Source organism: Canis lupus, chromosome 12 (genome assembly GCF_048164855.1).
Source record: "Canis lupus baileyi chromosome 12, mCanLup2.hap1, whole genome shotgun sequence".
In the NCBI taxonomy this organism is placed as follows: domain Eukaryota; kingdom Metazoa; phylum Chordata; class Mammalia; order Carnivora; family Canidae; genus Canis; species Canis lupus.
In genome coordinates, this window is record NC_132849.1 from 46,939,482 (window position 1) to 46,964,934 (window position 25,453).

The window sequence follows — 25,453 nt, forward strand, 5'->3', positions numbered from 1 at the left end:
CCTCAGAGGACGGGCTCCGCAGGCCCTCCAGGGTCACGGGTTAGCCTGAGGACAAGGCCCAGGGCCAGGGGGCACCAGGCAGGCGCCCTAGCTGGCCCTTTGTCCGGGAGGTGGGGTCAGCCGCCCCCAGGGCTGTGCGACCACTGGGCGCGGGGGCCTCTGGCCTTGGGACACTGCGGATCTAACAGGGAGGCGGGGAGGCTGCGCGGGCCCGGCTGAGGAGAGGCCGCTTCTCACCAATCATCGGGGACTCGATAAAGCTCCACGTGTTGGTCTGAGGAACGTAAGACTGTAGGACGCCGGCAGCTCTGCCCGCCTCGTTCACGCCGCCGAACACGTAGATCTTGCCGCCACACACCGTGGCTGCGGCCGAGTGCACGGCCTTGGGCAGAGGAGCCACAGCCTCCCACTGGTTGGTGATGGTGTCGTACCTGCCGAGGAGAAAGACCAAGGGCCCCACGTCAAGGATGGGCCGCGTGCGGGGCAGGGGTGACAACCAAGGCAGCGGACGTGGGCAGCCACCAACATCTGCTTCCCGCCCTTGGCGTCCCCGCACGGCCCCTGACCGCACGCGGCTGGCCCAGCCTTGCCCTCGCGGCCGGCCTCCCTCCTGAGCCTCGGCGGGCTACCTCGGTGCCGATTCTCGGCTCCTTTCCCTTGCTCGCTACGGCTGCCCGGCTCCTAGGCCCCTTCATTCCTCTCTATCCCGCTCATTCTTACCCTTTCGCCAACAGGGCTGCAATGAGCATCTCCCGGACACCCGAGCTCTGGGTTGGAACCCGGGGAACAGCGAGCTGGACCATGGGAGGGGGAAGAGGAGGTGGAACGGGAGCGGTGGACCAGTGGGAGCCGGTCATGAACTGATGCTGCCGTTAAGGAAGGCAGGGCTACCTAGGATGACGCCCGGGCTCTGGCTTGGGAAATCGGAAGGAGGGGGCACCACTCAGTGGACAGGGAATTGAGGTTGGGGAGTTTAAGGGAGAGAGATGATTTCAGTTTTATTCATAGGAAGTTTATTTTTATTTATTATTATTATTATTTTATTTATTATTTTTAAAGATTGTATTTATTTATTCATGAGAGACACAGAGAGAGGCAGAGACACAGGTAGAGGGAGAAGTGGGCTCCCTGTGGGGAGCCCAATGTGGGACTCGATCCCGGGACCCCGGGATCACACCCTGAGCCAAAGGCAGATGTTCAACCACTGAGCCACCCAGGCGTCCCTTCGTGGGGAGTTTAAAGCATCTGTGGGTAATGAACTGAGGATGATGTGCAGAGGGTGGCTCGTGTGCGACCTACATCTTCAGCTTTGGGATCACTGGCACAGAGGTAAGGGCGTTCACAGGGAGTGTGTGGATGAGAACGAGGCTGAGGACACTCTGGGGGAAATGCTGGCTTTGAGGAGCGGAGCTGGGGTCCTTGGAGGGCTGGTAGTACAAAGGACACAGCTCCATGGGTGGGGATGTGGTGGGAGGACAAGAAGTCCCAAACAGGTTCCTGGGGGTCTTCTCAAGGGTACTCGATACAGAATGGGAGGTGCTGAGCTATTTGTGTATCGAGGAGTGAATGGGAAGGAAGGCAGTGGACGTGACAGGGAGAGACTTCTCTTGCGTGAAACTTAGCTGGGAAAGGGGCAGAGAAGGTGGGACCTAGAAAAGCATATGGAGGTAAGAGATGGCTTTTATCGGTGGCACGCTGATGAATGTTTCAAAACAAGTTCCCGAGACAAAAAGTCCTGATATATAGCACTTGCTGATTTCTGTGATGTGAAATTGGTAGCTCGAAATCTTGGCCGATTTCAAGCTACCAGTGGTACATAGCTGAACATGCCACTGGGAAGAGATGCACAACAGCGTACTGCTGGACAGTATCCCCACCGTATACAGACACACAGATCCGACCCCCAGAACATAGACAGTACAAAATATATAGTATTTAAAAAATGATAGTGAGGAGTTTTGAGTATGGATTTTCTTTGTTTTTTCAGTATAATGTATTTAATTCTAATTTAAATGACTTAATTTTTAGTTAATACCTGTAACTAATGACTAGCTTGCAGAATTCCTTAAAAAGGTAATAATCAGCTCTCAGGAGCCAGTATGAATGAACTCTAGCACACCATGGGTTTTGTTTTAATTTTAGGGGGAAACGTTTACTTGTGTTTACATGCTGATAGGAAGGAGCCCAAATGGATAAGGAAAGATTCAATATATATGAAAGGAGAGGGAAGAGCTGATAAAGAGAGGCTCTTGGTAGGGGGATGTAGGTTGGATCCACAGTGGAGAGGGAAGGGGCATCCACATGGGCATGAGAGAGGAAGGCAACGATGGCATGAGTGTCAGTACATATGCAGGACTGATGGCATTTAGAGGACAGTGTTCTGGATTGATGGCTCCACCTGTGAAGCAGGAGTCCGCGTTGGTGGGGTAGTGGAGTCCATGGGATAAGAGCCTTGATGGGGAAGGAGGAGATGAGAAACACATGCGCTTGAGAGTGGGAGAAATTGCTGACAGGGGCATGCAGCACGAAGGACTTGGTAGACGTTGGAGGACTTCCGTTTGTAGGGGGGCCAATCTACAAGATGGTGGGATTTTCCCCACCAGGCTTCAGTCTCCGGGGGTGGGCATGGAGAAGGGGAAGAGCTACAGGATCGAACAGATCTGTGGCATGTGTATTGCAGGACAAAGTGGCAAAGTAAGAGCACAGAAAAGTGATGGAATGTGAATCCCAGACAAAGCGAGGACAAAAGTGACAACAGGAAGCACCTTACGGAGAGAGACTTGGGATCTAATTGACCAGTCAAGCAACTGGGATATCTGAGGTCTTCCGGGGCAGCTTTTGGATCTCCATTCTGGGTGTCTCTGTCAATCGTTCCTGCAGGGGTGCTCTCACAAGCACTCACTCTGGACCTTCTACTTGGTGGCCCATCTACCGCTCACCACATGGCTCTTTCGAGTGTCCTGGAGCCAAGTTGGGGCCTCTACGGTGGGCTGGGTTTGTCCCAGCACACCTTTCCTGGGAAGGACGCGGGGGGTCCACTTTTCCCCAGGAGCCTCCTTGGGGCACAAGCTCAGTGATCCAGAAGATGGCCTCTCTCAGCCGGTGCCCCTGGCTCTGAGACAGGGGTGAGGGGACAGTGGTGAGATGTCCAGCTCTGTGCCTGCGAAGACTCAGGATTTGAGGAGAGGCTGAAGTACCTTACAGGGCAGCAGGGGCTGATTCAATTAAGCCCCAGACGAATGATATGTGGCTAATAGGCAATGGAGTAAGTGTCTTTTTGGACAGTGTCAGAAGTTCAGATATCTGTTTCTTAAGCCAATATGGCAGAGATCCAACGAGCTCCTGCAGAAGGAGCTGGGTGACAGTGGAAGATTATGTGGCTGTTAGTCTTCAGGCTTTCGGTATAATGGCACATTCCGCCAAATGCGAATTTCCCGAGAGCTTGTTATTCCAGGTGGCTGATTGCCAAGCCACAAGCCCTCCTTCAGCTCAATCTGTCAGCTTCCTGCTTGAGAAGGATATGCTAATGACATGCAAATGACCCTGTGGAGTGAGCACTCTGCTATCATTTATCCGGTAACCACAGCTAGTGCAATATATTGCTATGAAGTATTAGACCTAGTTATTTATATAATGATATAATACAGGTTTGTCTATTGCACTGTTGTTTTAATCTATAATTATATAATCTTGCTCTATTCCTGTAATACAGTAATGTAATATAATTATAATGTACCATATATCTCATTCATTATCAATATAAGAGCAATTTCTACCATTAGTGCTTCCTGGGGAACAAAGCACCCTCGTGTCTGTCCCCATTACCCTGACCTTCTTGTCACCCTGGATTCTCATCATTGCCGCCATGTGGCACAGAAATTACTTGCCCAAAGGAGCTCCGGCTAGGTTCCTCAGGAAGCAGTGGGCATCCTCCACCCCACCTGTATGCACACCACCCAGAGGTCCTGTCCCTGCAAGGACAGCCGCAGGACACCAAAAGGGCTGAGGCAGGGCTCAGGGCACCTGTTATTACTGAGGTTCCCAGGTGGTCTTGCTCACACGATGCCCTAGCTGCTATCTCACAGCGGAACAAAGGCCCTGCCCTGGCCCCCAGGCAGGCCGGTCGAGGCTGCTACCCAGCCTTGGAGAACCGCTCCGGAGCTTGTCCCCCCCTCCTTGGTGCATTTGATCCTCGAACAAATCCCTGTATTTATCAACAAGTATAAGTTTGCAAAATGAGTAATCAGCATCTTAGGAGATTAAAAATAGCTGACAAAAGCAAGACAGGATGACAGATCTAGCTCACTTTGCTCCTACATAGAGAATGTCTCCTTTTTCATGTGTTTATTATTGGATGACGAACGGTCGGAAGCCGGTGCTTCTGGAAGCCTTGGGCCGTGCGGGCCGTGCAGTGGGCCCCACAGAAGGCTGTCAGCAACAGGGCTGACCCTGGTTCAGCAGCAGTGTTAATATCCTCATAATCACACAGGGATTCCCCATTAACTCCAAATCAATATGACAATTAAATGTCGTTACTGAGCCATCTCTGGGCTCCACTTGGGGGAGTTAAAAGCCCACAGTGAACATCCAGAGCTTGTCTCACTCTGAAACTATCTTTGCTGTAACATTTGTCAAGTGTCCAATTAGCCACCGAGGGAAAAATACAAATTGAGGGGTACGTGCAGGTCCACAGGCGAGATGCTGTCACCTGGGAAGACGAGCTTTTCGTGACAGCTGATGACGTGGGTGGAGGGTGGTGGTGGGCAAGCATGAGGGAGGGACATGGAGTGAAGGCTCTAGTGATTTGAGCTGTGCCCTCCTGGGTCGGCACCTGGGGCCAGCTCGGCCTAACCTGCTACTCTCAGACGCACTAGTTTCTCCAAAAGCGGGACAGTGCTGAGGCCTCCCCTGTTTGCTGCTGACTCATGAGCCTTCCTGACTTCTTTCTGCGGCTTCTCCCCCAGGTGTCGGTTCTCGGCAAGAATGGTCTCCAGCTCCAAGGGAAAGACGGAGTATTTGCACCCCGAGAGGTGCCCACCTCCAGCCTATGCCCCTTCTGCCTACATCTGATCCCACACTCTGGCCTGTTGTAAATGGGCCTCAGCAAGGAAGCCAGCCTGGCCTTCCAGCAGAGGGCAGGCTTACACACCTGGTGTCCGGCCCATGGCTTTGTATTCTCTTCTGGAGAATTCCAGACGTTTGGCCAGACCCACATGCAGTGATTGTTCCCCAAGTTGCAAGCACTTTCCTGGGATGTGCGGAAAAGAGGGAGGAAGGGGCTCCCCCGGGTGTGGAGCCTCCCCGCTCGGCAGGGACATGGAGGCACAACCACGGACGTGGGACACATTTGGGCCATCGGTTCCAGCCTTGCCCTACATCCCTGGGAGGCTCTGGGCTGGTACTTCCAGGCCCCATGTGCCTCCTAGCTGCGCAGGCAGGTCGGCCAAAGCCCACAGCTGGGTCTCTGGCCTCCAGCTTATCTGACCCCTGAGTGGGACAAGAGTGTCTCATCCCAGAAGTGGGCAGCTGTCATTTTCCTGCCGCCCCCTCACCATTCTCAGTCCTCAATCTTTGCCGCATTTGGAGAGCCCGGGACTATCGCCTTCTAAATGTCCCGTCTCCGGTTGGCCTCAGCCGGGTCGGTGCTGGGTAGGAGGAGCAAAATGATTTTAGCTTTCGTGACTGTGGCTTCATTACCTCTCCACGTGGTCCACGTTGCCTGCCACACCAAGTCCCCCGAGGGTGTAAATCTTCCCATCGTAGACAAGGCTATTGTGCCGACAGCGGGGGACCGTCATTCTGGAGACGAGGTTCCAGTTATCGAGCAGGGACATGTAGCACCAGACATCGGCCAGCGTCACCCCTGATTCCATCCCACCTGTGGGCAGTATGGGAGGTCCAGAGAGCAGGCAGGGAGTGAGGGAGGCCCACAGCCAGGTGGGCCCAGCCCCAGGGGCAGAAGAGAAGGTTGCACCTGCAGAGTGGACACTTCTGGGCCTTGGCTTTCTTTAGCCCTGGTGTGGGGAGAGGAGCCCTTAGGAAGTCTGTGCCCGGTCCCCAGCCCAGCCCCGAGGGGCCTCACCTGAGAGGTAGATGTTGTCCCCAGCACTCACGACACTGAAGAACTCTCGGTCGTAGAAAGGCAGTGAGGCCAGGGGGTACCACTTGTTGTTCTGTGGGTTCCAGCAGGTGACGGCCACCAGTGAGCGCTGGGTCATCCCCACCATCTGACGGCCCCCGACCAGGACGATGACCTCCGCCACACCTGCAGGGACAGACGCACAGCTTTCGGACACACCTCAACACTGTGAGCATTGGCGCCTGGCGCCTCTCCGGGGGGACCGCCCAGAGTCCTGGGCTGACCCCACGGCTCCTGTGTTTGGGGTGCTCAGGGCACGTCCCTCCATACCTGCCGAGAGGCGGGGCCGGGTTCGGGGTGTCTGCATCTCCTGGCGGGCGTGGGGCAGCATGTGGTAGCGTTTGGCTTCGTTGACCAGGTCCCGGCACGCTTCGGACGACTTGATGAGTTCCTCATTGTCAACCACGTTGAGCAGGTAGCTGGGGTGGATGAAGGGGAGGCGGACCACGGCCAGGAGCTCCGCGGCGTACTGCAGGGGCGAGAGACACAGGGCGGAAGGGGGTCATACAGGTGGAGCCAGCTCTGGTGAGTCATACTGAGTATAGACACGGCTTGCCACGGCCCAGGCAGTGGCAGTGGGGGCTCCCATCAGCCAGAGGCGAAGAATGCAGGAGGTCGGGTGTGCTGGCCCCCCACCCCCCCGCCCTGGGGCGAACCAGCCACCTGCCTCTTCGCCACATTCCTCCCTGCCCCCTCCCAGGTCCTGGGCTTCTGCTTCACCCCAGGCTGCAGGGGGAATGGAATGAGGATCCTGAGCCCTGAAGAGGTGTTCATGGGGCAGGAAGTCAGGAACAGGCGGGAGGGCCCGGGAAAGCTGATAGGAAGGCACCCCTGTCAGAGCCTGCGAATCCCCAGCCCCAACAGGCTCCCGGAGTGGCATCCCATGGCCTCAGACTGGCACCAGGACCCCTTCACCTGCAGTGAAGGCTTTTCATGAACCAACTCGATCCCCTCCTGCCTGGCAATCTCTTTGCTCACCACTTGGCTTTAGTTTCATGCACACTCCTGATTGTGGGAGTGTCACCAACACCAATTGTGGGAGTGTCACTAACACCCATAAGACCCGGTCTCTGAGCTTCGGGGGTGCGCAGTAAAATGGCAGGTGGGGGAAGGGGGTCATTACATAGAGGGCACTAGTGGGGCTCCAAAGAGGAGTCTAGTCAGGAGTTTTGGGGGTGCAGGATAGGAGGCTTCTGGAGAGGATGACGTCTGAGCTGGGCGTGGAAGGGCTGCAGATTTCTCCAGGCCTCAGGTGGAGAGCGGGGAGGATGCCCGAAAGCACATAGAAACACATCGGACCGTGGAGAAAGGTGCATCTGGGGGATTCTGCGGAGCTTATTCTTGTTGGCTGTGCAAGGACTTTGTTGCGGGTGGGGTGTAGTGGGCAGGGGAGATGACACCGGAGAGGCTTAAGGAGACCAGCCTGGCCCCCCGCCCTGCCCATGTCCCGATAGCAGGGCTTGTGTGGTCTTTCCCTCAGAGCAGATGATGGAGACCACGAGGGGCTTTCTTTCTTTCTTTCTTTCTTTCTTTCTTTCTTTCTTTCTTTCTTTCTTTCTTTCTTTCTTTCTAAGATTTTATTTATTTATTCATAGAGACACACAGAGAGAGAGAGAGGGGCAGAGGCACAGGCAGAGGGAGAAGCAGGCTCCATGCAGGGAGCCCGATGTGGGACTCGATCCTGGGTCTCCAGGATCAAACCCCGGGCTGCAGGCGGCACTAAATCACTGCGCCACCCGGGCTGCCCCACGAGGGGCTTTCACCAGAGAAATGACATGATCAGATGTGTTCTTCGGGACACAGGCTGCAGGGTGGGGACCAATCTAGGGTGGGGAAGACAGAAGGCAGGGCCAACACTCGGGGGACAACCTCAGCAATGCTGGTGAGAGGAGGGCCTGAATGGGGAGAGGAAGTAGGTCCTCTCCGGAGGGAGGTACAGAGGTGACGCGTGACAGCAGCGTGCGGCCCATCGGACACGGAAGGCGTGGGAGGAATCTGGGCTTCTGGGTGATGGGCAGAACTGAAGGAAGGAACACAAGACGTGTGGCTTTGGAGGTGTACGAACTGGAGGGGCCTGGGGGACGTTGGCCATAGGCATGCAGCAGGCAACCAAAGACAGAGGTGGGGGCCTGAGACCCAGATGTGGGGGCTGTGGTGGATGGGGCAGTCACTATTCCAGCTGCCCAACCTGCTGGACTGCCTTTCTCCAGGAAGGAATCCTGCCCCTCCCCGCCTGATCGGAGAACCCCCTTCTCCTGGGTGCAGTGGCTGGGCCAGGGTGGAGAGCCCCATGCTGCCCATCCCAGCGCCTGGCCCATCCCTCCCTCCCTTGTGCCACTTCCCACTCCCCATGCAACGAACTACCCTTGTCGTCCACGCTCAGTTGCCTTGAGGCGTTCTGGGCCCCAGCCTCCCTGGCTCTGGCCTCCCCTCTGCTGCTCGGCAGGTGGCCTCTGAGCTCTCCCAAGAGCTACCTGGGTCTGCCCTAGCTCCTGGGGGCCCCTCACATGTTAGAACCAAGGCAGTTCCATCCTGAGCAAGGCCCTCGGCCGGTGCTTTCTGGCCTGGAGATCCCAATGGGGTGCGACTGATGTCCGGTGACCCAGAAGCCCCTCCTGGGGACCCTGCCCTCCTTTCCTTCTGCCCTGGATCCTGCCTCCGATTTCTCCAGCTGCCCCCTCTGAGGGACTAGCCTTCCCTGCTGTGTGGTGTGTGCCGTGGTTTGTCATCTCCAGCACGGTTTCCATTTGGTCTGGGTGCTCCCCACCTCCGCAATAAGCGCAGCATGGGTGGGGCTCCTCCTGCCCGTCTGAGGTCACGGGAGCTTCGGCCTGCCGGCCCCGTGGCCTCTGGCTGGCCTGTGTCTCCTTTGGGTGGGAGGCCAGCACTTGCAACCCTCTGGCGACTGACCTCTCATCTCTCATCCCTCCGTTCACCTCTCTGCGGCCACAGGGGCAGTTCTCTCTGCCCCTGGGCTCCCGGAGGCTCCTGTGTGCTCCCACTGATGGTCAGACCAGACGGTCCTGCCTCGGCCACCTTCCTTCACCCCTGCTCCAGACGCCATCCCCACACTGTGCCCTAGAGGCGGGGGGGGGGGGGGGCGGGGGAGGAGGGTCAGGGCGGGGGGCTACCTGCGCACGGGACACGGGGTCCTTCTTGATCCACTTGATGACAGTCTCATAGACTAGCTCCTCGGCCTTGGTGTTGAGGCTGTCATTGGAGATGTAGGCGATGAAGTCGTCCTTGGAGATGCTGAGAATCTCCTCCTGGGCCGCCACCTCAGGGAAGATCTGTAGCGCGAAGGCCTTGGCCATGTGGTAGAGCTCGCTGCACTGCATGGCCTCGGCCATGGCCAGTACCCCCAGGCAGTTGCTGGCTGTCAGCTGCTTCTCTGGGGACAAGAGCACAGGGCCACTGACCACAGGGCCCTGGAATGGCGGCCATCTGTTCCTATCACGCGATACTCCAGATCTGTCTCGGAACCCGCGTCCTTGGGACCTGTCTTCAGTACCTGGGGTCCCCACAAGACCACTCTGGCATCCCTGGGCTGTGGATCTACCTTCAGGTTTTCCTGGGCCCCGTCTCAGGCTGCCTACCCTGGGGCCTCCCTACCTCAGGTCCCAGCAGGAGGACTGAGGATGTGAGGTGTGGAGCGTCAGCTTCCTCACTGCTGTGGCTTCAGAGCTGGGGCCTGGGCTGAGGGCAGGGGTCATGCTGAGACTTACAGCGTCTTCTAAAACTGTGACAGGCTCCCACTTGAGGATGGCACCAGCAGAAACACCCCTCATATGCCCACCTGCCGCCTCCTGCAGGCCTCAGCCTCACCAACCTGGCCTCTGGGCCTGGCATCAGTCTAGTCGGCTCTCCTGAGGTCTGGCTAATGGTTATTTTTGCCTGGACGTGTCTGGGTCTGTGCTGGTGCATACAGTTGTCCGAATTTTCATCTCCAAACGGCCTTGTGACATCCAGCTGCACCCCAAGCTGGACACACAGCTCTTCCCTCTAACGCCCGGCGAATTTCAAATTTCGTGCCCATCCACACCACCCCTTCCAGGCGATCTGGGCGCACCCTCCGCAGACTCACCGAGGAAGGACACGCAGACTTTGCAGAAGGTGTGGAACTGGAACTTGCTGGCCGCCTCCAGCAGCGTCTTGGCGTTGGCCGAGTCGATGACCAGGGAGCCCGTGTAGACGAACTCCAGCAGCAGCTCGAGGACGTCGGCCTGCAGGTTGGACAGGACCAGCTCCAGCTTCTCCCGGCCGCACTGGCTGCCATCTTGCACCGACCTAGGCACAGAGACCAGGGTGTCCCTTACCTGCCACCCTGCGGCCACAGCGCCGCCTCCTCACAGGGCTAGATCTCCCTGCTCGCCTCGGTCACGCCCTTCATTTTAGGACTCAAGGGACACGGCAATGACACACCTGAACCTAACGACCTGACACAGGATCTGAAAGAGAAGAGTCTGACCAGAGACGCCCAAAAGAACAGAAAACCCTGCTTATCACTACTTGGCATGTCCATGCAAAAAAAGATGCAAATCAAAAAGCATGAGCTGTGGATGGGGACGAGGACCAGGACTGGCCTCAAAGGGAAACAATACGGTTCTGCCCCGCTGCTGGCTCCCGGGGCTCCGCCACCCGCGGCCAGCAGGTCCCGGCCCCGGGGAAGTGGGGGGGCCCGGCTGCCTCCAAGCGGAGGGCCGCCAGCGTGACCCAGGCTCCCAACCGGCCGAGGACACAGCCGATCCGGAGACGCCCTCGATCGCCCCAAGCTGTCCCGGAACCCGGACTCCAACCCCGCCTACTTCCAAAAGCATATTGTTTCCTTTTAGGCATGGAAAGGGAGCCCTCATGACATTGCTTTGAAACTGAGGACGAGACGAGATAGACGGACAGAATGGTTAGAGCCGGGGGAGGGGAAGGGAACAACCAAGGACTTCCGCCACAGACAGCCAGCAGCCATGACCTGGGACCTGGCCCGGGGGGGGCCCTCCTGCCACATGGAACACGGGGTCAGAGGTCAGGGTGGCCTGCGTGTAGAGTGTGCATCGGGCTTGGGAACTGGGGGAGCGGGGGAGGGACACAAATATATAAATATGTTCGTATCTGGTGTCTATAGAAATACAAAACCATTGCAAAGGCTCCTAAGGCCTGGCAGCCGCGCCCTACAGCCGGACCTGGAAGGAAACAGACAAGATGAAGCAGAGATCACACGGGTACAGAAGTGACCAGGAGGAAAGACACCCTGAGCGTTGAGAGTCAGGAGGCAGGTTGTCAGAGGTGGCTGGTTGACACCCCGTCTCGGCCACTCTGACCACGGGTCCTGCTCCTGCCCGAGGCCGCGCTTGCCATGTGGCTGGGAAGTGACCGCTGGCGTCTCCCCTCCTGAGGAGGCCAGGGGCCCCGACCCTCGTGACCGGTCCCCGGGGCGCCCTGGTGGCGGGCTGTGGGGGTGGGGAGGTGTCCAGCAGCTGGAGCCCCCCGAGGGAGGCTGATTCCTGCGTGGGCAGGCAGCCGGAGGGCCTGCGTGCCCCAGCCCTGCCACGGCGGGCGGGCCTGGCCTCTCTGGCCCTCAGGCTCCCCTTCTGCAAAACAAGAGGCTTGAATTGGAGGAAGTCTAGAGTCCCGTGGAGTTCACGTGACAGAGGCTGGAAACACTGCCCAGGAGACTGCTCTACACAACAGAACCGCAAATGCCACCAGGAGAGCAACATTCTCCCCAGTCTGGCCACCAAGGGCTGTTAAGGCACCGATACAACGGGGCGGGGGACAGAGGAAGCTGTGACTTCATTTGGGGCTCCCCTCCCCACAGAACAGCTCATGGCACCGGGGCCTGCGGTAATGACACTGCCTCCAGGCTCGCGGGGGACGGTGCTGCCTGAGCCGAGGGTCTGAGCAGAGCCCCTTCTCGAGCCCACACGTATACACGGTGAGTGTGACTTTTAAAGTGACTTAACACACCGAGTCCTCTGCTGTCGGGATAGATTTTCATGCTCGGGTAACTTTGTTAAGCATAAAAATAGTTCATTATGTGATCATTTGAAAGCACAGAAATCTAACACCCCAGGCCTCAGAGGCCATCTGGTCGACCTCTTACTCCGGCCTTGCGGCCTCTGCCTTCATTCCTACATGCTGTGTCTGGCCTCCCCTCCTCACAGCCTTCCTGCTCTGCGGGCTGGGCCAAAGCCGGGCTGCTCCCCTTCTCCCAAGGCACCCCAGCCACTGCTGCCTCCACTTGGGCTGGCCCTCCTGCCACCTACGGTTCCTCAGCAGAGCTCCAATTCTGTGAAGGGCTGGGGTGGACTTCAGCTGTGTACACACACACACACACACACACACCCAGGAGTGCGTACGACACATGACCCTGAGAACCCCCAGTGTGGGGAGGTGTGTTGGGCAGATGGAAGGCCAGGCAAGTCCTGAGTGCAGAGTTTGATGGAACAACTGTGGTCATGCTCGTGGGAGATGCTTGTCCTGCCCAGAGTCTGAGCCATGGGGAGGGTCCTGTGGACAGGGTGGTGCCTGGATGGCTAACGAGCACAGGGATGACATGAGGAGGCACGTGGGGCGTTGATCATCATGGGTGCTGTCCAGGGTTAGCTGTAGCTGCTCCTTCAGGACCTCTGTGAGTTGCCTGTGGAAAGCAGGGGGCTGCTGGACAAAGGAACTTTGGGGAGTTGCTGGAGGCCCCTGGGGCCAGATACCAGACGTCATGGGCAGAATGACCATTCCACTTGACTACAGAGGAATACTTGGGAACGTAATGGAGGCTTTGGTGGGGAGCTGAGTTCAAGATCTATAGGGGGTGAGGCCCCAGGCAGTGAGGCCTCGTGTGGCTCATCTGCACATGCGAGTCCATGGTCTATGCAAGACCTCTGTGGTACTGAGAGAGGCTGGTGGTGACTCTCCATTGCTGGTCATCAGACGGTCTTGGGACTGGGCCTCAGGTCTCTTCCCCATGAGCAGGGATCCCCTGGGAGGCACTGCCCCTGATGGGTGGCCCTGGTCACCGGTGGGGAGCCATGTCCTTAATAATTGACTTTTCTGTCCCTGTCCTAGCTGGCTCTTGAGGTCCAAGCATCCTGTTCCACTCAGCAGCAATGGGGTACTGGGAGCTGCTGGTTAGTGTGGCATGACATGGCCTTGGAGTGGGGTGGAACAGGGTAGGAATGGTCAGTGATAGCCTTGTCAGGTTGGGCCATGAACCTAACACTAGGGGTGGGAGTATGGGGTAGGCTGGTGCTGTCCAGCCTGCACAGGATCTGGGGCTCTGTCCTAAGACCAAATGCCCCCAGGCTCACCTTCTCACAGGGTAGTGACACAGCCTCTGCTTGGCAGGCCTGGGTCTGTGGATGTACCAGGAATGCCTCATCCCAAATATTAGAGCGTTTGAGATCCCTCCATCAGCAATTCGCTCATGTGGTTAAGCATTGCCTTCTCCAGACTTTGGTCCTTTGTCTACCCCTCACACACCTCAGGGAGCAAATGCTTTCATTTTGCAAGTTAGATCTGGAATAATGGGGGGAGATCTGTGGGGCAGCGATGGATGGGGGGCAGTCATGGAGCAGGTGGTGAATATGGATGGCACCCCGACCTGCTCAGGAGGATGACCCCACTCTTCCAATGCAATTCCTACCCCGCTGCGTGCGTAGGAGCTCAGGCACGTCGCCAGCTCCAGGGCACCAACCCAGCCCACGCTAGCCTCACTGGGTCCCGGGGACCTTCAGAGCTCAGGCGGGCCCTGGCCCACCCGTGGTGATTTGGCGATGCATCTGACTCACATTGTTCTGCTGGTCTCTGAGATGTGTCTCTCTTTTTATGATCTGCTCTTCCAGCCACACCTGTCTGTTCTACCAGGAAAGGGGTGCAGACTGCCACCCACAAACACCCAACTTCACAGGGAAGGAAGGGAAAGGCAGCATATGGCTTGACTATTGTGTTAACGTCTGTTGGGCAACCCTACCTCCAACATCTGTGTCACTCAATTAGGTAGATCCCTTTAAGTTTCCCTGGAGAGAAGGATGGAGGGAGAAGCCCAGCGCCTACCCATGGGGCTTGTGAAAATCAGCTTGGCCCAATCAGTGTGTCCATCCATTTTCATTTAATACAAAAAGAAAATAGAGTTCAAATGTGCCATTGGCTCCAACAGACTTGGTGAGAAGAGGGTTTCGGCTGGAAGGTAGAGTGCCGGGTCTCCGTCCCGCTTGGTGTGATGGGGGCAGCTCTTCTCCGGGCTCCACCTGTTGTCCCACCCAGGCTTGGGCGCCACGTTCGCAGGTGCTGGCAGGGAGGGCCGTACGTCTGTGATCTCTGAAGGACTATCCCTGTCCTCTGGGATGGGGCCTGCAGCCTGCCGGGCCAGGGAGTCTAGCCAATGCCTCCAGTGGCACCAACCATGCCTGAGGGCTCCTTGGCTCCTGGGGATAAGTGAAGGGACTTCTTCATGGGCTCCCCAAAACAGCCAGGGCAGATTCAGGCCCTGCTCAGAGGGGTTGAGAAGTGCCTCTGGACTTGGGAGGCTGTAACCCCAGAACGCCACTAGCTCTAATGGCCACTCAAAATGGCCTTCCCCCTTCCTGAAGCCTGGGGCTCAGTCCACAGAATCCTGGTGGGGTCCCCTCCGGCCTGGATGCAAGCGAGGTGTGGTGATGGCGCAGCCCTATTCCACACATTGTCCGAGGACAAAGCCGAGGCTCCTCTTCCTGCCGTGCTTTCACCTCTGATTGTCACAGGGACTCAATGGGATGACAATGGGGTGCGGAGGCAGCCGGGGGTCTCAGCACCGCTTTGCTCTGCGCCTCCTGACGGCCTCATGTGCTCTTCTCCGTGGCCGCCCGGAGCCCCTCCCGTGCTCCTCACTCCAGAGGACACGGCCTGCTCCCGGGGACGGGGGCAAGTGGCCACAGCCTAGGTACCTGTTTCAGGTGAGGATTGTGTCTTCTCTTGCACAGATCCAGTGGCCAGTTTACAAATGTTTCCAACAGATACACAGGGGTGCATGTGTGCGTGTACACACGCACACACACACACACACACACACACACACACACACACACTCTGCATCCTTTCTCCTGGCCTATCTGTCCACACTGTCAACCCTGAGTTTTATTTTCTTTCCTTATAGACTTCATGCACAAGACTACAATTTTGTTCCTCTCTGGGCTAGCAAATGGACGGTAAGAGCATGAGCTTTGGAGTCAGACCTCAATTCCCATCCCAGACCTACTGGTTACTTAAAATCCTCTGGGCCTCAACTTCCTCATCTGCAAAGTGGGCATATTAATGGTACCTGCTTCTGAGGGTTAGTGGGAGGATTTTCAGGATGACATCAGACATCTCTACACGTCTCCCTGTGGGCTGGGTCGTGGCCTTGTCAGGGAAAAAAGACAAGAGTCTGAAACAAAATAAGGGAAGACTATGGAAAGAAGCCGTTGCAGCCACACCAAAGGGACATACACACGTGAGGAGAGAGCCTGTGGGCAAAGTGGGGGGGGGGGTGGCCCGGGGCTCCTGGGCAGCCGAGCTAGTCGGGAGAGGACACCGTGACACCTGGCTGTCCCGCTCACTGCCTGTCATCCGTATGGAACACACAGCTGACCGTGACACCTCCAGGCTCGGCCAAGGCTGGGGTCCGGCCCCTATGCTGGCCTCGTTCCCTCCATCGCCACCTTGCACCCGGCACTGTGGTGACACTGAATTCCTTGCTGTGCCTGGACACCCTGCTGTCCCGAGCTGGCTCCTGTCTGTCAGCCGAGCTCTGTCCCCCTTGTCAGCCTGGGCAATTCCCATCCTCTGTTCAATACCCATGCCAGATGCCACCACATCCGGGGGCCGTCCCTGAACACCCCTCTTCCCACAGCTCAGCGCTTTGCCGGTGAGCCTCTATCCCCCTGACTGTGCTCAGTCTGCTGTCCTGCTCTTACTTCTTTCCACCCCCTTCCCCCGCCCGGCTGAGGGCACAGACCTGCCTCATCTGGTGTTTCCTGTGAGACCTGGCACCCAGGGGGCTCCTGCTCGTTCGCTGAATGACTTGGTTTCCCATGTCTGCCCCGTGACCCCGGGTGAGGGGGTGTCCACACTGGGGTCTCCACTGGCTGGGGGCTGGGACAGCGTCCTCACTGGGGCTGGAGTGGTGACTGTGTGCCGGGTCCCAGGACGGGGGTGGGCAGGAGTCCAGCCTGAGGGGTGCGGGTCCTGGGGCGGCAGGGAGGCGTCACCCTGCCCCTGACAGTCTCCCTGCGGCCCTCATGAGAGTAAGGACCGGGACACCATGTGGACACAGACTGCCCCTACTCTCTCTGGTTCCCTAGTGCAGCCGCGGAGCGGGCAGGGCCCCACCTCTCCTCCTGGGCCACCCTGGCCGCTGCGCCGTCTCCAGGGTCGCACGCAGACTGAAATCACGTGGTAGCACCAGCTGCTCCTGAGAGTGTGCACTTCTCCAGGATTTTACGTGGCCAGAGAGGACATCACCTCTCTGCAGAGTCTACTTTCCTCCCCACAGGAGGAACTCGTTTGCAGCTATGGGCAGGAACGATGATGCACGTACGCCAAGGTTAGGACAAGGGAAGTAGAATTTAAAATGGCTGCAAATTAACCTTGGGACCTTCAACCACAGGGGCGCCCCTGGGCCCGGCCTCAGCCTCCCCTCCTCCGTGAGTGCCCCTCCTGTACGCCCATGGAGCCTCCCCAGACCTCAGACCTCTCTGGGCTCAGATCCATCTATCTGGCTGCCTACCAGGCATCTCTACTTGGGCATCCGTCAGCCACAAGCCTGCCATGCCAGACGCTCAATTAACCGTCCCCGCTAGCTCTGCCCTGACAGTGGTCCTTGGACCCACGTCCCACCCTGTGACCTCACCTTTCTCACATCCTGGGGCTGGTACATGGGAAGCCTCTGCAGGGCTGGCCGTGCCCACCCCCCGACACTGCCACTCGGGGATGCTGGAGCCTGAAGGAAACCTGGATGTCGTTGGAACCAACCTCCTGTTTTACAGATGAGAAAACCTGAGGCCTGAGAGAGAGGACGTGACTTGCCTAGGGTCATAGGACAAGTGGCAGAGTCCGGTGTAGGACCCAGGTCTCTTAGCTCCCCGGGGGCGAGGGGGTGCCCTCTCCCTTCCAGGGACTGCCTCTTAGCTCCAGCGCCCCCATCCTTTCCAGATAGGGTCACTGAGGCACATCCTACAGTTCTTTCACCTTCAGGTGGCCATCCTGTTCCCACTGCTCTCGATGGTCCCCACATCCTCAGACCAAGCCCAGGGCTGTAGCCCAGGGATTGGACTTGCCTGCCTACCTCACCCCAGCTCACACCCATCTCTGGGAAGGCTCTCTTTCCCTCCACACTGCTTATGATGGTCTCTGTCCCAACTTTTCATTCCAGGCAACCCATGCCTTGTCTGGAGTGTTCTAGAACATTCCAGAACATTCTTTGTATTCTAGAACATTCCAGGCAATCCACCCTTTGCCTGGAATGTTCTTCTTCCTTCTTTTTTGGCCTAAGAAGCCTTCATGACTTTTGGGTTCTCACCAAGTGGTGTCCTCTGTTGTGAAAAAGTTTGGTTTTACACGTAAGGTCTCTAAAGACAGTCAAAGGACTCCTGTGCTCCTCTGGCCCGCATCTCTCTAGCCCAGGGCTGGGCCATCACTGAGTACCAACCTGCCCCTGCATCCTGCCCGCTCTGTGCTCTCCAGCTGGTCTGTAGCAGGGACCAAAGCCCTAGGATGCTGGTCACTGCCAGCACCAGAATTTGCCAAGAGTGGTAGCACAAAGACCTCCCTTGGCCTGAAGAAGCCACTGGACATGCCCCTTTACCCCAGAGCTCATGCCCCTGACCCCTGTGCTTGGACAGAGAGGACCCAAGCACTGGGGGTGGGAGACCCAAGCTGTCCATGAGGCTGGAAGTCACAAAGAGCCTGCCCCTTCCTGCACGGCTGGGGCCAGCGCGGCTGGGTGGGGCTTGCACGCCGGGCACAAGAGATTGGAAAGGAGATGCCAGCCAGTGTGCCATCCTGAAACAAAACACAGTCACTCTGGGGTTAGTTGGCAAGTCCAAACACAGCATTGGGAAGCAAGCAGAGGTCCTGTCCTCCCACTCTGAGCCAAGTCCCAGCTCAGCGTCCGCCCCGGAGAGGCTGCAAGGCAAAATGAGCAGCGGCATTAATCTGCTGATGGGTGAGAGAAACAGGAGCGTTACCCTGGGCCGGCCCCCTCGGCTGCTCTCCCTCACTAAGGAGCTAGAAGGTGGCCCCTGACTTGTTTGCGAGGGTATGAAGCAGACAAATTAAAAAAAAAAAAAAATCAACAAAATGGAAAAAAGAAAAAAAAGATGCTCATGCACCATTAAACTCATTCAGGTAGAAATAGCCGGGGCAGAGGGTGGAGGGGAGGGCGCAAAGGCTGAGAGAGACCGTGTTTAGGACACACCTGGTCTGTGCTCAGACAACGCCGCTTTGGGCTCAGTGTACAAGTATCAAGGCATGCAGCGTGAACGAGGATTCGGCTACAAGTCTCTTCTCCCCGACTCAAGCTGTGGAAAAGCGGCCCCGGGGGGCGCCTGTGCTCCTCAGCAGGGGGTTGGGGGGCAGTCTGGTCGATGTGCTTTCCTGGCATTAAGTTCACTATCGACAGCAGTGATGATGGTGCCTGGGACCCTGTGCTGAGCCAACGGGGATGGTGTGCAGTGGTCCCTTAAAGTGGAGTCTAAAGTTCTCCTAATCCCAGGGAGGGCTTGTGAGCCACTGAGATCTCGGGATCCTCGGGGCAGGGCAGGGGTGTTGTCTACTGCTGGCAGAGGCCCCTGGTGACCAGCAAAGCTGCGTGGGGCGGGCTGGGGGCAGTGGCTGCTCTGAGGCTGTGTGTGAGAGGGCACTCGGGAGGAGGGGGGGAGGAGAGATGGCTACTGGCTCTGTGACAGGGAGTCACGCTTCAGGAACCTGCAAGAGAGGGAAGGAGAAAAGACACAAAAGCGTCCTACAAAGGAACAGACCCGACCACAGCTGGAAGGAAGGCAAACCTTTGAATCAGGTCCTTGAAATACAAGCTGCAGGAAGCTAGAACATTTTGGTGGACTTCAAACTCTCTGCCTTCAACAACAATTTTCAGGTCTGTAAACGCTTTCGCTCTGCGCTGCTGGTTCAATTCCTTCAACATTTCTGCAGAACAGAGAAGACAGACAGGGCCAGGTTCCCATTAAGAGGTTTTTTTCTTGTTTTGTTTTTTTTTTAACCAAAAATTTTTCTTTCAAGAAGTAGAGAAATAGGAAAATACTTGATACTGTTTCTTGGCAAGACTGGCTCAACACAGATTGTCAAAAGAAGTCACAAACAATGCGTCAACGAGCAGCAACAGGAGGAGCCACGGAACCAAAGGAACCACAACTTTTCAAAGCAAAAACAAAAACAAAAACAACCAAAACCAAAACTAGAAAACCCCCAAACAAACAAACAAACAAACAAACAAAAAACCCCCAAACCAAAACAATACAAAAAAAAAAAAAATCAAACCCAGAAATTGAAAGGCTGGGGGAAAAGATTCCCATACCGACAATTGGAAACATAGAGAATACATTATCACAGACAACTAAAAACTATTGTATAATTACAGCACAACTTCTCCAAATGCCAATGAGTGCTGATGGGTCTGATACCAAGTAAAGCATGGCATTGTGATGTCAGATGGGCTGGATATGGTTCAAAGGAATAAAAACCACAAAACCTGCAAAAACAGCGTCCCTTATGTTAAACACTCAAGCCATGGCATGGGGTGAGCTTCTCAGAGAGGGGCCCCCGAGGAAGGACGGGGTGGAAGGGGAGCCCGGAGAGCCCCTCCTTCCATCGCACACCTCTGGGGCCGTTGGGGAAGGCTGGAGAGAAGCAGAGGCTGCGCGCGCCTCCTCCCATTTCCCTGGGTCATCCTCTTGGGGCTCCCATCCTCAGCTGGGGCTTCAGCATGGGAGAGCCCGGCTTGCAACCCCAGCAGGTCCAAGGAAGTGCCCTCTAGGACTTTCCCACCCTGACGCACACCTACCTTTGCCTGGTGTCTTGGGCACCTGAGGCTGGCACAGAGTATCCCAGGCCTGTGGGCTCCAAGCCTGGGGATGCCTCCTAGACCCACCTCAAGACTCAGAAGGGGGGAGGAGAGCCTGACAGCTACCCCGGTTCGTTGGTATAAACTCTAATTAACAAAAGTTAGGGCCTTCAGATGACCAATGCTCCCACTAGCCTCGCCTTGCCTGCCTGCCCCCTGGAACCCCTAGTGGCTGGTAGTGGACATTAGAGGCCCAGATTCTTGGGCCAGGATGACCTGGACTGTTGTCAGGCTGAGTTTTGTCCTTTGACAGGAAAATGGGGGTGGGGTGTCTGCAGAACTGAGCCCTGCTTCCAAGCTGCTCACCGTCACCCTGAGCCCTCCAGGTCTATACTGCACCTGGGCTGGTGTTCTAGAATTACCCTCCGCATGCCCTGCTCGGCCTGACTAGTCATCTCTGTCCACATAGGCCTACACTGGCTGCCTGTCAAGATTCAGCTCTGTCTCTGGACAAGCCCCTGTGCTCTCTGAGCCTCTGTTTCTACATCTGAAAAATGAGGACAGAGGCTCCCTGCTCTCTTCCCAGAGCCTGGTGAAAATCCCTGAGCCCGAGAAGGGGCTTGAGGGCTTTGCAGTCAGGCCAGCCTTTCTTTTTGAGGACGTGCTGGGTTCTGGCTCCACCGAGGACCAAGGCAGACAGTGAGAACAGGGGTCTGAGTTGTGTGGCAGTGCTGAATCACCACTGACCCCATATCAGGCCAAGCACCTGCAGGGGTGTGTGTGGGCCGCAGGCTGGGGCCTCAGGAAGGCTCCCAGTGGGTGTGCTAAGACCTGGACACGGGAGACCAGCAGGCCCAAAGCTGTAGGTGGAGGGTGTGGAGGGCGCCTGTGGGGCAGATAGGGAGCAAAGCAAGGTGATTGGGGGGGGGGGGCGGGGACGGACAGGCAGGGTCAGACCTCAAGAGCCTTGCCAGGGGCTCCAGCTTGGTTTTGGGGGCACCAGGGAACCCTGGGATTCTGTTCAGGGGAGTGACAGGTTTGGACCTGGAGGCCAGACACACACCCCTCTGGCAGCCGCGATAGAGGCGGGATCGTGAGGAATGATGGAAGCTGGAGACCAGATGGGAGATGGGAAAGCACTGGGCCTCACATCCAGGCCTGGTGGGGGAACCTCAACTCTGCCTCCTATCTGCTGTGTGACCTCGGGAAGGTGTCCCTGAAGCCTGTTTCTCCCTTGTTGAAAGTTAAATGAGCTAGCCCATGGTAAACTGTGAGCTGTGGCCAGGGCACACAGTAGGTGCTCAACAGGCGGCAGGCACCATGGCCTCGTCGATGGCAGTGATCGCTTCACGATCTAAGTGGGAAGTGACAAAGACCTGAGCGTCAATGGTGACAGAAGGACAGAGAAAGACGAGTATTTAGACCGTGAAACTGTGGCCCTCAGCGCTGGAGGGATCGTGGAAGCCACAGGTGCGAGAACTACTTCTAGGTTTCTGGGGGGATGCCGGCAAGAGAGGGAATGGTGAGTTCAGTTTGGGATTGGGGTGCGGACCTAGGGGACACTGTAGGGAGAGGTGCGGGAGGTGGTGGCTGGGGCCTGGGCGGGAGGCGAGGCCAGTGGGACCTGCAGCCTGAGCTTGTGGCCTGGGCAAGGATACGATGCGGGGTGATTGGGGGAGACCTGCAGGGTCCAGCTGGGTGGAGGCTAACGGCTTGCTGCACCCACACAGCAGCTCCAAGACTTGAGCCACCAACTGAATTCACTCCTGAAACAGGAGCCAGGTGGTGATGTCAGCTTTTTGGGTGAAGTCGTGAGGGGGTTAAAGAGTTCCAGGCTGGAATTCCAAAGAGCTGGATCCAGGTTCTGGTTCCAGCTTGGCCACTAATTGGCTGCGTGACCCTGGGCAAGTTGCCCCAGCTCTAGGTGCTTGATCCCCTGGAACATCAAGAGGCACCTGCTCTGTTGCCTCCCAGCCTCTCCCTGCAGTGAGTGACAGACGCACGCCCGCTGCCTTAACCATGCCCAGGGGGCCAGGAAAACACAGTGGTTACAAAATACCACTCCTCCTGGGCCCAAAGCGTTCTGATTGTCTTTGAAAGCTCTGACTTCCAACTGAGGTCCCAGCAACGATGACGTGTGCAGCCTCAGCCCGGCCCTACTGCCTGCTGCCCCGGGATTTCTGGTCGGAACTGGGAGGTGCTTGGAGATCCAGGTCACCGTCTAAACGCGAGCACTTTCTACTCTGACTCTGTGGAAATCTGGATTTAATAGCCGGGCAGGATTACTCAGTTTCGGAAAAAAATGTTCAATTTATGAAAGTGCTCACCAGGGGATTCCTTTTTCACAGCAGGGCCCCAAGTGCATTCAGAGTATTGATCAGGCTGTTTGTGCTTACTGCTGCCGGCTCAGTGCCCAGCTGGAGAGGGACAGTGTCTCGGGGCATCGCGACCCAGGATCCACGGGAGGTCAGCACCGGCTCCAGGCACAAGCTGACCTCCTGTCTGCACCCCTACCTACCCCCTCTGTCTCAGCCAAGGACTGAGATGTGTGAGGGGATTGGAGGAATGTGGGGTCCTGGGGAAACTTTTCAACCAGCCATGCTGTGCCCAGTTTGGGCAGTTTGGGGGCTTTGAGGTGGAGCCTGGGGGGGGGCTGAGCCTTGGGGGGAGACTTCAGTAGCACCCCTGCACCCTCAAGAATCTGACCGCTTCAGGCTTGTGGAAGAGAAGTCTTGACCTCAGGGTCTTTCCTTGTTGGCTGATATCAGGGTATTGTTTTCTGGCCTCCGGGGTTTTGGGTGTGGGATGCCCCACCTGTGCCTGTAGGACCCCTCCCCCTTACCTGGCCGCACCATGGGAACTCTGCTGCTCAGACTGCTGGGCAGAAAGCACAGGCCCAGGGGCACTGAATCTCCCCGCTGATTCCTCTCCTCCCCACACCAAGCCCTGCCTCTTTAACAGCCTAGAAATCTCTGCCTTCCATTGTCTTTTGGCCTCAGGAACACCCAGGCCCCCTTCTGAGCCACCACACTCTTCACCTGAGTCAGGGCAGCAGCCTCCAAAGATGTCTCTGTTTCTGCCCCTACGCCATCCAACAACATGGCCATCCATCTCTGCTTAAATAAACCCTTTAAAGCCAAGCAGGGGGAGCAAGTGTCCTCCACTCCCCACTGAAGCCTCCCTGTACCCCAGGCTGCCAGCCTTCACCTTTCTCCCTGCCCTCTTCTCCAATCTCTCCTCCTCCCTTCTTCTTCTGGCTAATTACAATTTTGTCCTGCAATACCAGTTAAGGTGTCACTGTATCCCCAAGCCTCTGCCTCCTCCCCCTCCTCCTCTCATATCCCACCACCCTTCACACTCCTCCATCCTCCCACAGCACCCATGTTTTCTTCTTTAGAGCATACTGTATGTTGTAATGACTTATTTACGTGTATGTCTCCGGACTTGACTGTGATTTATTTATATTTCTATCTTTAACATTTAGCACAGGGCCTGGCATATATACGACTGGTGTGGTAGATGGCAAAAATTCTTTGTCTCCCCTCCCATCATGGGGCGGAGTTCATTTTCCCATTCTTTGCTTCTTGACTGCCCTTGTGATTTGCTTTGACCACAGAATGTGATTGAAGGGACACTGTGCGCATGTGAGCCACAGCCTCAAGAAAATCTGCTTGCTTTTGCTCACTCTCTTGGGATCCCTGCCACTACCACCCTATGAACAAGCCTGAGTGAGTCTTTTGGAGGCTAAGAGGCCACATAGAGCAGAGATGAGCCATTTACACCTGCCAGCCCCCACCAACATCGGCTGAGCCTGACTTAGATCAGCTGAGTCCAGCCCAAACTGCAGACCAGAATCATAATCTAAATCAGTGGTCGTTGTTTTAAGCCACAAAAATCTTAGAGTTGCTTGTTATGCAGCAAGAGCTAACTGATACAGGAAGCACAAATAAATGAGAGGGCTCAAGTGCTCATGGAACTTCCCCTGTGTCAGTCTCTCCTTTATGGTAGCGTTCAAAGCTAATTCTGTTTTTTTTTTTTTTTGTTGTTGTTGCAGTAAAATTTATCATCATAACTATTTTTAAGTGCACAATTCAGTAGTGTCAAGCACATTGACAACGTTGTTCAGTCAATCCCTAGAATACTTCATCTTGCAAAAGTGAAACTCTGTATCCACTTCCCTCTTCCCCAGCTCTTGGGATTGACCCTTCTATTTTCTGTCTCTGAATCTGACTACTCTAGGTAGCTCAAATAAGTGGAATCATGCAGTATTTGTCTTCTTGGGGCTAGCTTATTTAACTTAGTATAACATCCTCAAGGTTCATCCATGTTGTTGCATTTGTCAGAAATTCCTTTCTTTTGAAAGCTGAATGCAATTCTGTCATATGTATGTACCACAGTTTGTTAACCTATTCATTTGTGATGGATGCTTGGGTTGCTTCTGCCTTTTGCCTATTGTGAACAGTGCTGCCATGAGGCCAATTCTTGACACTCTCTGATGGACATCTGTAAATACCCCATCTCAAACCCCATTTTAAGTGGCAAGGTAAGCTGGCTCTGTGGACCCAGCACCAAGTGGCATCTGAGAGAAAGAGGACACTGGGGAGTGTTGGCTGGACCTGGATGCTGTATTTAGAGAAGAGGGAGGCCACAAACAGAACCAAGCCTATAAATGACATTGCCGCAGCCAAGCTTCTGCATATTTTTCACCAAACGACACGAGTTATTTGTCAGAGACTAATGGGCTCATTCCAGCTGGACTAGAAGGGCTGTCTGAGGTGGTAATAAAGAGGAAGAGATGTCAAATATTAAAAGGCAACACATTTCAGTGGCTTTGCAGCAGAGAAGTCCATTAAATCAGAGCCCCGAGAAAGGTTGTATAGCCAAATAATTTTTTTTCAGAGCTCAAGAAAAAACCCAGCTAGGTGATAAATGCTCCTGATTCCAATGGTATTTATAACACATATTTGATAAAGGACTTGAAAAAATTATAAACTCAGAGCAGTTGTGAAATGTACTGAGAAAGCCCAGCAAAGACTGTGTCATGCATGCCCAGAGAATAATTCACCCAGAAGTGGAGGAGCTCAGCATGTGCAGACACAGTGGGGACAACTGGTGGTTTTACACAAACAGAGCTTCCTGCTGCTGCTGTTCAGTCAGGCCACAGACGGTTGGGGACAGGCTCCTGCCCCTTCCTCCCTAACTGATCAGATGTACATATCCCCTTTTCCAAAGAACAGCTCAGAATTGACCTTGTGTGCCAGCTGGGCTCTAGCTTCTGGGTAAGACAG

At 56.0% G+C, this 25,453-nt stretch overlaps 1 protein-coding gene and 2 long non-coding RNA genes across 4 annotated transcripts in view; 1 reads left to right on the top strand and 2 right to left on the bottom strand.

Annotated features, from left to right (window-relative positions):
• KLHL29 (kelch like family member 29) overlaps positions 1-25,453 on the bottom strand; it is a 305,682-nt gene that overhangs the window by 4,594 nt on the left and 275,635 nt on the right. For both annotated transcript variants that reach the window (XM_072770938.1, XM_072770939.1), the window contains 7 exons: positions 19,153-19,291; positions 10,224-10,426; positions 9,271-9,530; positions 6,410-6,608; positions 6,083-6,265; positions 5,698-5,878; positions 238-431 (listed from right to left, as the gene is read on the bottom strand). In XM_072770938.1, coding sequence (XP_072627039.1) covers positions 238-431; positions 5,698-5,878; positions 6,083-6,265; positions 6,410-6,608; positions 9,271-9,530; positions 10,224-10,426; positions 19,153-19,291 — 1,359 coding nt within the window. The remainder of the gene's footprint in view (positions 1-237; positions 432-5,697; positions 5,879-6,082; positions 6,266-6,409; positions 6,609-9,270; positions 9,531-10,223; positions 10,427-19,152; positions 19,292-25,453) is intronic.
• Positions 9,284-24,133, top strand: LOC140601660 (uncharacterized). Its single transcript, XR_012004654.1, has 3 exons — positions 9,284-12,068; positions 15,264-21,635; positions 23,782-24,133. It is a non-coding gene; the product is annotated as an uncharacterized lncRNA (long non-coding RNA).
• On the bottom strand, positions 14,221-16,471 carry LOC140601658 (uncharacterized). Its single transcript, XR_012004651.1, has 2 exons — positions 15,429-16,471; positions 14,221-15,054 (listed from the first exon to the last, which is right to left on the bottom strand). It is a non-coding gene; the product is annotated as an uncharacterized lncRNA (long non-coding RNA).